General features: G+C 37.1%; 1 protein-coding gene across 2 annotated transcripts; it reads right to left on the bottom strand.

Annotated features, from left to right (window-relative positions):
- Positions 1–387: 387 nt before the first annotated feature.
- On the bottom strand, positions 388–10,349 carry she (Src homology 2 domain containing E). Of its 2 annotated transcripts, none has more exons than XM_081389574.1 (6): positions 9,369–10,349; positions 6,776–6,899; positions 4,545–4,763; positions 4,128–4,329; positions 2,126–2,245; positions 388–2,017 (listed from the first exon to the last, which is right to left on the bottom strand). In XM_081389574.1, the coding sequence occupies exons 1-6, from the start codon at positions 9,849–9,851 to the stop codon at positions 1,834–1,836; spliced, it is 1,332 nt and encodes a 443-aa protein (XP_081245700.1). In that variant the 5' UTR covers positions 9,852–10,349; the 3' UTR covers positions 388–1,833. The 2 variants fall into 2 exon arrangements, with proteins under 2 accessions (XP_081245700.1, XP_081245701.1); XM_081389575.1 differs by having other exon boundaries at positions 2,122–2,245; positions 9,369–10,343.
- Between the last annotated feature and the right edge of the window lie 2,195 nt (positions 10,350–12,544).

A 12,544-nucleotide genomic window follows, 5' to 3' on the forward strand; every position in this document is an offset into this window, starting at 1 on the left:
ATAATGTCAATTTTGATCAATTTAAAGAATTTAGGAAAAGAAATTAATGTTTTTGGGGCCCAATGAAATTAACTGTTTGGGGCCCATTGAAGTCCATTATATGGAGAAAAATCCTGGAATGTTTTCATCAAAAACCTTCATTTCTTTTCGACTGAAGAAAGAAAGACATCTTGGATGACATGGGGGTGAGTATATTATCAGCAAAAGTTTTTTTTAAAGTGAACTAATCCTTTAATGTTTCTTTGCTAAATAAAAGTATTAATTTCTTTAAAAAACGTACTAAAACATATACTTCTTATGGCTTTAGCGCAGTATATCTGTTGTGGTCCTGATATGTTGCATTTTTGCAGGAACCTTTGTGTGTGAATGTGAAAGAGACTTAACAAATTCAGCATTACCTGCTTTATTTCAGGCTTGGCACAGTCTTACATTGTACAAAGGCAAAATCTTAAGAGAATGTGTGTTTTTTCCCCTCTCTCTCATTTCTCTCATCTAGGTTAAAGCAATAGTTCACCCAAAAATGAAAATTCTGTCATCGTTTACTCACCCTTATGATGTTCCAAACCTGTATGAATTTCTTTCTTCTGCTGAACACAAAAGAAGATATTTAGAAGAATGTCAGTAACCAAACATTTGACGGCACCCATTGACTTCAATAGTTGTACTTTTTTTTTTCTACTATGGAAGTCAGTGGGTGATGTCAACAGTCTGGTTACCAACATTCTTTAAAATATGTTCTTTTGTTTTCAGCAGAAGAAAGAAACTCATACAGGTTTGGAACAACTTGAGGGTGAGTAAGTATAATGACAGCATTTTGGGGTTAACTATCCATTTAAAAAAATAATTACTTCAAAATCAAATTTAGTATCCTTAAGGATTAAAATGGAACCTTTTACCTTTAAACAAAAAGACACATATTTAAACGTAACTTCCCACCACCAAGAGACCAATGTCACATTCGGTACACCATGAATCCAAGCATGACTGCGTGGTCAGTATAGCTAAATCCGTTCAACATCCCACTATTCCCAAACGCAACCAATCAATAATAGTTTTACCAATGACAGACAAGAACATTGGCCAATCAACGGTAATGACTCATTTATCTGATGAACGAGCCAGCTGTATTGATCCGAGCTAACGATCTAACCTCAGCTATCCAGGAACTGCCAATGTGGGGTGAAATGTTTTTTCTCAGAGGATACAATAATATGAGGATTCAACAATTAATTCTAAACAAAATCTATACTACGGATCCTAAAAATATTAACTCTGCCAATTCTGGCCACTTAAATGCACATTCGTTCTAGCAGGGAGTAAAATTTGTGTCTCACCATTCACCAGGGAAAGTAACAAAATTGGCATCAATTGCATGAGTGATTTGCAGTTTGGATCAGCTGCCAGCAGGGGGAGTTTAGGAGCGCGTTACTCATTCAAGCACATAATTAGATCAGTAGCATAATTGTAAGTGAACTTATGGGGCTGAAGTCCCAGTACTGAAACAAGTGTTGAGGAAATAGCAAAACAAAAGTCAACAACAGATACACATTACTGTGGCGTTTAAACCACAGGTTTTGTGAAACATATTTCCCCCCTTGGTCTCTCTGGAGGGTTAGGCCTGGTTTCAAAGGGGGTGAAAACTCAAATATGAAGAAGTCCCACTTGTTCAATTACTCATTTCCATGTGCACATATACATACAGTACATACAGTAAGAAAAAGAGAAAAACTGTGCTTTGCTGGCATGTGATTGGCAGGCACCACGGTATTACATTCATGTCTTTGCACCAGAGAACGCTGTGTATATGTATACGTTTAGCATGTGTGTGTGTGTTCAGTGTGTTCGTGGTATGGGGTGCTGTAGCGTCATGTGTTCTGCCCCGGTGAAAGGTAGGCGCTGGGTACAGTAGTGGTGCACCACTTCTGGGATGCTTGGGAACACACAGCTGCTCTTTTCCAGTGTGTAGCCGCATTCTTTAGTCTGCGCTACGATGATGTGCACACATCCTTGACTTGTCCTGTAGAGAGAGGGAAATAAGGATCTTATATCATCTACATCAGCTTTTCAGGACTGCCAACTCATTTCTTGTTCTCTTGATATCAGACATACACAAGTACGCACTTACTTAAGGGCGATGGAGTACTTGCTGGTAGCTGATTCGCTGTCTCGCACCAGGAAACTGGCTTCCCTACAGTGCTGCAGCTGAGCCTCTGCCTCCTGCCGACTCACACTGCCATGATACCAGCTGAAGAGAGAGAGAGAGAGAGAGAGAGAGAGAGAGAGAGAGAGAGAGAGAGAGAGAGAGAGAGAGAGAGAGAGAGAGAAGGAAAGGGGAGGATATTCTTATTTATACATTGCATGATTATATAATATGAATACTTTGAAAACAGATTAGATAAAGTATAGAATATATAAGAAGAAAATTAGGAGGGATTGAGAAAGATGGACAGACAACTGTACAAATGGATAGATCTGCCAAATCATTTTTGTACATTCAATTTAAGTCAATGGGGTCCAGTTTTGTTGTAGCCTGGCAAGCCAGACCTACATCAAGATGTTTGGTCTGGCAACTCACCATAGACACGGCTCAATCCGAGGGGCGGGATAAACGGCTGTCTTTCAAATTCACTCTGCACTCTGAATAGGACAACGCTTCAACCAACAAGAGCGTTTTCCCAACAGCGGAGCTAACGTTAGTTGATAGATTTAACTTTTGAATCTGGCCGGCAAAACTACGAACACATCTTCCTTTTTTAAGAATGACTTCAGTGCCGTTCTTTGCTCTTTCTCAAAGAAGAACTTAACTCCAAGTCCTCCAGAGTCGCGGCCAAAGCCGATTCGAAAGACTGTTCTCCAGCAGCAGCTCTTCTTTGTTTTCAAGTAACACTTAGCAGGGAACCGTCGCAACTCTGTCGTCATATGTTAAGCCCGCCCCGCCTACTCTATACACGACGTGATTGGCCTAACCCAATTTAGGTTTTTCCAGCACGAAAGTCAATGGAGAGTTGCTAGACTACCCTGGCTGCAAAATACATTTTGCTGCCGCTAGGGTGCGTCTAGATTTCTAGGCTAGTTTTGTTATGATTCCCACTGACTTTCACGGAATGGACAAAAATATGTTTCAGAATATTTCCTTTTATATTTCACAGAAAAAGAAAGTCAAACATGTTTAAAATGACATGGGGATGAATATATGATTTTTCATTTTTGGATATGGGAGGCTGTGCTTTATTATATATTATAAATAAACAACAATAAAAATAAATAAATAAAATGTAATATAATATAATAATAAAACAATAAAACATATAAAATAAATAAATTAGAGTAAATATTAATAAACTTGTATACTTACTGATATTTGTTTAATAAAACATTTTAAATAGTTTTTTTATTAAGTGCACAGATTTTCATTACAACATAAATATAATAAATATAAAAACATATATAAAATATTAAAAATATAATACTACATTAAAAAAAAACATTAAAAGGATAGTTCACCCAAAAATGAAAGTTCTGTCATCATTTATGCACTCTTATGTTGTTCCAAACCTGTATGAGTTTCTTTCTTCTGCTGAACACAAAAGAAGATATTTTAAAGCATGCTAGTTGATGGTAGCCACTGACTTCCATGTTTTTTTCCATGGGAATAAAATACTATGGAAGTCAATGGGGTCCATCAACTGTCTGGTTACCAACATTCTTTAAAATATCTTCTTTTGTGTTCAGCAGAAGAGAGAAACTCATACAGGTTTGGAACAACATAACCTTGCATAAATGTACCTTGCATAAATGAACCTTGCACAACATAACCTTGCATAAATGAGTGCATAAATGATGACAGAATTTTCAGTGTTATTTTTGAAGATTATTCTCTGACATGCAAACTAATATTAAGTTGGCCTCTATTATAATTGCTGATATACACAGTAGCTAGGTGATCAGGTGTTTCACGTCATAACTGTTCATATATTGCATCTTTTAGCACATACATTCCCACTACTAGTTTAATCTCACCATTTCATTCTTGAGTTTTTAAGCTTCAGGTAATCTGCTTAAAATAAACACATTCACACATTAGCAGTAGTGTCCAAAACATGTTTTTCATACACAAACACACACACCTCTGTTTCTCCAAAGGCAGGGTGGGATCAACTATTGGTGTCTCGCTGTCTGGGGTGATGCTGGGAGACGATGGGGAAGTCGGGGAGGGGGGATTCGGTCGAAGAGATTTGGGGGTCCAGCTCTTATGTCTCAGGGTCTGCTGTTTTACTGTAGGAGAACCTGATTCTTCCTTCGACATGCGCTCCACTCCATCAAACTGAGCTGTACACAGAATTAATCATATTAATTGCCACAAATTTTATGATGGCATCTGGCAATAATGACCTCCCCTGTTATCCTAAATGTTTGGAACAACTGCTGCACCCCAATATCATTCAAACTAAATTACTTTTAAATATTTTTTTTCATCACTGTGTTTATGTAATGGCAATGCTAAATAAAGAAGATGCTACTAATATGAAAGTGAGGGATGGTACCTGACAGTGCTCTAACAATCTGCTCCTTCTTCCACTCCCAGGGCAGCTCATACTCTGCCAGTGGTCTGGAGTCGGACTCAGGTCGGGTCAAGGGAATTCCCTCCAGAACCTCTTCATATGGGACATCATAGATCTGAGGGGGTCCAGACCCCTCACTCTCTCCTCCATTCAACACTACACACACTTTCAGCAGGTCCTTCGAGCCTCGCCGGCGAATCTCTAGATAAGGGCACAAATTTGTATTTCACAATTGTTTCCACAAAAGAATTTATTGGATAAGAACAATATTTAGGAAGTTATTTATAGTACATTGCCCAATAAAACTAGCTATTTTTAGGCTAGAATTATGGTACAGTCACATTAATGCTTCCAGCTCTTACAGAAGCCACCTTCAAACCAAGCAGTTTTCTGCTGGTAAACATGGCAAATTTGAGAAGGAAATCTTGATGGATTCCCAACAAAATGACTCGATTTCGCCCACAAGCATTCGCAGAACAACAGTAAATGTAACCATACCTTTAGTCTCAAATTTATCAAGCTTCCACATATTCTCATATTTACAAACTGTTGAAATTAATATAGCAGATACGGTTATGGAATTTGCATCTGTGTGCAGGTGACCACTGCCCACTTTCTCCAAATGTATTATTGAGAAAGTGGGAATCCCACAAGAAAGGGACGACCTTATTTGTCCCTAGAAATCAATATACTGTATGCATATTCAGATGCTTCATTTACAAATAGTCTGTGTGCTAAGGTTGTAGAATAAGCTGTCGACTTTTTCTCAATCTATTGCCTTTTTATAAACTTTTTTGCTAAATATTGCAATAATTATTTAAAGTAATAACTTCAAAGTAGTTACACATGTAATGTAATATAATTAATAACAATATTAGTAATGGCACTATTGTCAGTCACTTTATACACCAAGTGAATGTTTTTCTACACTTTCCTAACAAATAACCATAAAACTGTTGAAAGAGCATCTAGAAGTTTAGTCTATGAAGACATTATTTGTTTTGAGATCACTTTAAATGTGTGTGAAACCACAGGAAATTATGATCAAGTCAAAGTTGAATCTGTACCAACAAATAGCACGTCAAGTCATAAGTCTGTTCTCTCTGCAGCAAACTAAATTATGCGGTAACAGGTTTGCTTCTTTAAAAGATTATACTTTATGGGAGCAACAGGCAGCAGAACCAAAAACAGGGTTCAGTATTCGAAAGATAATTATGATGATGCGCTTACGATTGAAGTGCATGAGGCCGATATAAAAGCAGAAATGTGCAGCTAAACATTTTATGAGAGAACTTACACTATTTTTCTGTTAAAGCAGTAAAGTCTTTCTTTATACACAGTCTGCTTTACCGCCCATGAGTTTTTGTAATCATTTGCCTTTTGTATTAGCTAACTATATGGTTCTAAGTTTAGATTTTACAGTTAGACTGAAAATTAAAGTAAAATTTAACTTTTGAATAATTCAGATAAAAAAAAGCGTATTACACAACACAATACATATCTGATAAAACATAGAAACCCATCTCGTATATGCCTTTTTAAACTGTGAAGAAAAGAAAAAAAAACTGATAAAATACAGCATTTCCTATCATTCTCATATATAACTGTATCATACAGCATTTTCAGTTAGTCTAAATGAATTTCTCTAAATGTGTCTACCTGTGCATCTATTCATTCCTTAAGATTTAAAGTTCAACAAACATCAACAAAACTATGCCTGAAGCTCCATCGTTCTTCCCTCTCTCTGTTTCTCTCTCTGTTTCTTTGCTGTCACTTTGTGTCTGGCCTATTGTGTGAGAAAACAATGGTCATACCAGGGAAAAGTCAGACCGAGTCTATGATTGGCTGGCTTAGCAGGCCACTTCCTGAGTTCTGGGAAGTGATTGGGGGGAGAGGGGAGTGTTGAGGGGGTCTTTCTCACATAGCCAGGCATACTGGGGGGACGGCAGGGGTCAACTTCCTGTCCATAGAATGGGGCAAAGGAAACACAGACAGGAAACAGGAAGCAGAAAGAGGAAACTGCACCCATTGTCCCAGCACAACACTGTCACCGTGGAAACCACCAACGAGGGGAGAGAGAGGGAGCTATGATTTTTCATACTCTTAAAATCCCTGAAAATCTGCTTATTACACTGACAAAACATTTAAGATGAATAAATGATTAAAAGAAGGAGAAATAAAGGAGAGAAGAGGTAAATAAATGAGTGATGTACCTGTAATAATGAGCTGGGCATCATAAGGTTCCATGTAGCCATCATTCTCTCCTTCTCTTTCAGCCTCTCTCTGTTCCCTTGTTTTCTCTGCATCAAATGGGTCAGCATAATCCTCCAGGATGATCTATTAAGAGTGAGAAGAAAAGAAGAATAGAAAGCGATATCAGTGATTTGTGTTAAGGACTATAATAGAAGCCAGTTAACAGGGAACGGTCTCAAAACCTTTTTTCATAACTTAATGGGAATGTTAGCAAAACATTCTTAGAATATATTTTTGTTAGCTAGGAAGAAACACCTTCATTAGGTAAGGAATGAAGAATATTCTGTTCAATAAAAGTTAACAATTTGTGGCATAGACTAGATATCACAAGAGAATTTCCTTTTTGGACGATTTAAAAGCAGAAATGTGAAGCTTAAAATATATAGAAGTACTTTAATTTATTCTGCTAAAACTTGTGCTTTATTTGAGCAGCAAAGTTGTTTTCTTAATTTTTATGATCATTTTAGTGTTTAGGTGTTACATTGGCATGGTAATGAACTTGTAAAATTGGATACAACTAAACAGAACAGGTTAGTAAGAGTTTTTTTCTCACTAAAATTATGTTAACATGCTTATTGTTTGGTTATGATATTTAAACGGTGAGTTTTTTTTTTTTTTACCTTTTAAGAACTTGCCCCATTCCCTTTCATTATATGTTTTCTTTTTAAGAAAAGAAGGAATATTTTTTTCTGATAATCAACATTATGCCACAAGGGCTATCGATTGGGCTTAACTTGTACTGAACCTGGAAAAGTCCTTTAATAATATGATGCCAACATATTCTGCAATGATCTACTTCAGAAATAGTGCAAACCAGCTAAAAAGGGCATTTAGTCAAAACCTGGAGTTAAATTACATCTTATTATTGGGTGGAATTCTTAGTTCCATCTTGTAGTTAAAGAATCAGTATTTCTTCATTAGCTGAAAAGCTTAAAGGGTTAGTTCACCCAAAAATGAAAATGCTGTCATTAATTACTCACCCTCACATTGTTCCAAACCCATAAGTCTTTTGTTCATCTTCAAAACACAAATGAATTGATGAAATCTGATTGATGAAATCAAACTCAGATTGATGAAATCTGAGAGCTTTTTGTTCCTCCATTGACAGCTACACAACTTCCACTTTGACGCTTCAAAAAGTTTGAGAGTTTGTGAATTGAACCAATGAGGTTAGTTCTTGCGCGTCAAGCAGGTTTGGTTGTGTTTCTGTTTCTGTTCGCTGATCAATGTTTATATGCGAATAAAAGCCAAAATTCAATCTGTCAATCATATAAAGTGATCAAGTCTCTTCAGAAAATGTGGACTAAACTGCTCAATTCATTTGGATTAGTTTTACAATCTCTTTATGAACTTTTTGAAGCATCAAAGTGGTAGTTGTAGCTGTCAATGGAGGGACAGAAATCTCTTGGATTTCATTAAAAATATTTTCATTCGCGTTCCGGAGAAGAACAAAAGTCTTACGGGTTTGGAACAACATGAGGGTGAGTTATTAATTACAGAGTTTTCATTTTAGGGTGAACTAACCTTTTAATCTTATTCTCCGGCCCATCTTTTCCCATTCTTTCTCTGATTCTCCCTCTGGACGTGGGTGTGTGTGTGTGTGTGATCTCATGAGATTCTGATTTCTGTGCTATTATGTTCAAAGTGTAGCTGGAGGGGATGTCCGTAAATGGGATAGGATACAGCCTATGTATCAGGTGACATAATTCTTCAAACACTGCCTTCGCCAGGGACTAGAAGAATGGGATAGAGCCATTGTGTTATGTACGCATTGTATTCTTTGCGTATTTGTGAGCAAGGGTGTGTGTGTATGTGAGCACAAAAGTGTGTTTCCCACAATGACAGTGAAGAGTGTGTGCATGGCTAGGAAAAGAGACAGGAAGAGAAGCAAGGAAAGGGCTCTCATTGTGTTTGTTGCTTTTCAGCTCCACTGTGTCTGCTTATAATAAAGCAGTTCAATGAAAAGAGAATATAGGAAGAAAAAGAGAGATGTGAGGAGGGAGAAAAGAAAGATATGAAAGAGAGAAGAAGGGGCTGAGGGAGGGGAAAAGAAGATATTGCTTAAACAAAGAGCTGGAAGAGAGATACTGATCTCAATTTTCAAAACAAAGACGTTTGTTTGGTTCTCACAGTCAACAGGGTGATTGAAATTGGAGTATGTCATGTATTAAAAAGAACTCCTGAAAAAAGCATCCGTCTCTGAGGCCTGCTTTATCACTCAGATCAGGGATATTCTTTCTTTATCCCAGCTGGAAAAACCCACCCTAAACAAGCCTGATGCTGGTCTCAGTTGGTTTGAGCAGGTCTTAAGTTATTTCAGCTGATATTTTCAGAAAGTATAGCAGAACAGTGCCCAAAACCCCACTAAAACCACCTAAGACCAACAAAAAACCCAGCTTAAGGGGTTAGTTTTCCCCCAAAATTAATTTACTACATAAACAGTTGTCACCTACAAATCTGTTTAGAAAATACATGATGTAATAATAATTATTAATATATTATTATTATTTATTGTTAGTTTACATTGTAGTGTTGGCTCATTCTCAAACTTACCGTTTCTGTTCTGATTGGTGACTTGGCCCTCTCGCTGTCCGGGGATGATCCTCCTGCACTGGATTTTGGATCATTAACCTTGATCATTCTGCTCATGTACGCGTCAGCCAGACTGGTGGTCCGCAGGGTGCGATGGTCTTCAAACCCTTCCATTTTTGTGGTTTTCTTACTTTTCCCAGGGATCAGAATTTCCCATATCTTCCCGTCTTTCATCGAGCCGGTGCTGGAGTGGTTTCTTCCCAGCTCGATGGCCGAATTTTTACGATTTCTCCCGTGGAGCAGCGAACCCACACCACCACCACCACCACCACCTCCACTGCCACCGTTTTCCGCTCCAGAATTTTTACGCAGACTCCCCTTCGAACCAGTACCAACGGTCAGAACCGGTTTGGGACGGGACTGGGTTCCCGATTCCGAAGCAGAACGGATCCGATCGGATCCAGTCTTCAAACTAGTTGGGAAATCTTTAAACCACTTCGCCATGACGAATACAGGTGTCTGCGCTACTCTCCATACACACGCGCAACTCCTTTAGAAAACCAATCAGCTTCTAAAATATCACTCACTATGGCCCCTATAATGGATTTTTTTTTTTTTTTTGCCTTAATCAACAACACTTTAACGTGCAGTTCAATTGACACAAGGTTGTTGTTATTTTAAACAAGCACTTTTTAATTTATTGAATTTTGAAAATCTGTCAAATTGATTTAGGGAAAGGTTCCGAATATTAAATCCCTTTTACTAATCTTGATCACAGAATTTATCCCATTCGTATTTCTTTTCAGGAAACTTCTTACACTCTCAGTTACGATTCTTCACATTGGAGAATAATGTATTGTTTTTGTTTGCTCCCAATTATTCCCGCAAGATAAAGAGGAGTCTCTGAAGGGCATAAACGCGGAAAAATTTAAAGTTTTTCTTAGCTCTCGATGAAGATCCCATTCCCGGTATATCCACTCCAAGCGACAGTCTAAATGAAGTGAAGGGGATGTAGGCTACGTGCGCTTGTGCTGACGCTGTGGGTGGGGGTGGTTGCAGCTACTGTTCCCATAAAGGAGAACTTTTCATTTGCTGGGCGCTGCCCACCTGTGGACGCAAACCTTCTGCTCAGTGATCCTCTGGTGCACAGCAAATAGATGATCGGTTTTATTTAACGTTCCCATTTATTTGCCCAAGGGGTCTAGTTGTCACACTCTTTACTCCAGTGAATAGGTCTATTTCTCAAAAGTATTTTTTTGAACGGAAAACAAACAAACAAACAAACAAACAAACAAACAAACAAACAAACAAACAAACAAACAAACAAACAAACAAACAAACAAACAAAAAACGATTTATTTTTAATTAAAACTCGTTAACATTTGCCACTACATAGCCTAGGCTACACATCACTGAACACGTTGAGCTAATCTATTCACTATAATCTTCGCAATGTGGACTAGGCTTTTCAATTTTTTTATTTTTATGTCAATGAAATGATTGTAGGATACTAGGCTCTACTTTAATTCGATAATGTTTTTTTTCTTGATATATTCTTATTTTATATGATTTATGGTAACTAAATTAGGCTATAGGTATGCAGTAGCCTAATTATAATTCATTTATTCACTTTTTGAGCATGAACCTTTTTGAGCATGAACCTGAAAAAGCTGAACCTTTCATAACTCTTGAATGCTTTGGAGAACAGACTTAAAGTTTGGTCTCTTTTTAAATAGGCTATGACACTTGTCAGATTATTGAGGAAGTAAAAAAAAAGTTTTACTTTCAAGTTGGTGTTAAAAAAAGTTGTTGTTTTTAAAAAAAAGTGAACTTGAAAAAAGTTATAAAATGTTACATGTATTGTTATGAAAAATGCACAAAAAAACAATATACATTTTTTATATTAAATATATTTTCAAAAACACGTTTTAATCTAAAACTGTGAGAAAATCAAAGCCATAAATCTAAACAAGCCGTGTTCCAAATTCGTGGTTGATATCTCAAAAAATGAGCTTTCAGTTAGAATTTGTTTGTGCACAGTAGGCTACCAAACGTTTCCATAAAATTCGTCTCCCATTCATTTCCACTGCTTATTTTTGACCGCGGACAATACAAGTGTGATTTAAAAAAAAAAAAAAAAAAAAAAAGCCGTGGTGTGTGTGTTCACATAGCAAGTGAAAAAAACTTTTTCAAGTTTCGTACCATTCCGATAAAGTAAACATTTCTAAAAAACAAAACATTTTTTTCGGTCAAAAATGACCACCACCGCTCTTGGTTGGTCGTAACCCCAGTGACGGGTAGGTTTAGGGGCGGGGTTGGGGTAGGTCATCACATGTGGTCCGGATAACCGTATAGTACCTGAGTGGTAACCGAATGCCACCAGAGGGTTAATTTAAACGGTAGCCTAAAGCAAATATGAAACAAATAAATTATGGCAGCAAAAAAAAAAAAAAAAAAAAAAAGGTAACATACAAATCCTATATCTATTTGATGTTCTTAATTTAAAAAAGCGCTAATAACCAGGCAAGCTCCAGACAAGCTCCACATTTTTATGTGCAAGACACTACCACTACCACAGTGGGGCAGCAGATTACGCCGGGTAACTGGCCCAAGTCACTTGTAGGGGCAGACACTTGGGCCACTTAAAGTCATTTATACTGCCTCCATCTAGTGGCTAATTAATAAAACATGCTAAATTAATTGATATGTAAACATGAATTATAGTATATTATAGCCTATTAATTTAAGTAAATAGACCTAATGTCTGTTTGAAAAATATTTCTGAAATTTCATAATGTTAAAATTGTTCTTAGAGTTTCATGCTTGCCTACTTGCCTGCTTATACAAACAATTTACATGTTTCTGGAAGTAAAACTACTCAACATTTAAATAGTGGAAGTTGAGCTGTGATCACACAATACTGTCTCTGCCCACATGGGACTACTGGCTGTTAACAAAGTGAAGAGTAACATCATCATTATCAAGTGTGTTTATTAACACTGTCAGTCAGCCCAGCTCATCGTGGAATGTCTTGCAGAATTTATTGAAAAGCACCTGGACCTGTTTTTCCAGTTATTGAAAACGACAGAGAAAAAAAAAAAAAAAAAAAAAAAAAAGGAAAAGGAAATCCAGATGCTATAAATTCTAGCCAGACAGCACACAAAGGGACATTTACTCCCATCGGTGGACCAACTAAA

Source organism: Scardinius erythrophthalmus (assembly GCF_964197995.2).
Source record: "Scardinius erythrophthalmus genome assembly, chromosome: 16".
Lineage (NCBI taxonomy): Eukaryota > Metazoa > Chordata > Actinopteri > Cypriniformes > Leuciscidae > Scardinius > Scardinius erythrophthalmus.

Coding starts and splice junctions, on each gene's coding strand:
- she (XM_081389574.1), bottom strand. CDS start 9,851: ATGGCGAAGTGGTTTAAAGATTTCCCAACTAGTTTGAAGACTGGATCC. Junction 6,900..9,368: donor CACCAATCAGAACAGAAACG/GTAAGTTTGAGA, acceptor CACTCTTAATAG/ATCATCCTGGAGGATTATGC. Junction 4,330..4,544: donor GATTGTTAGAGCACTGTCAG/GTACCATCCCTC, acceptor TTCTGTGTACAG/CTCAGTTTGATGGAGTGGAG.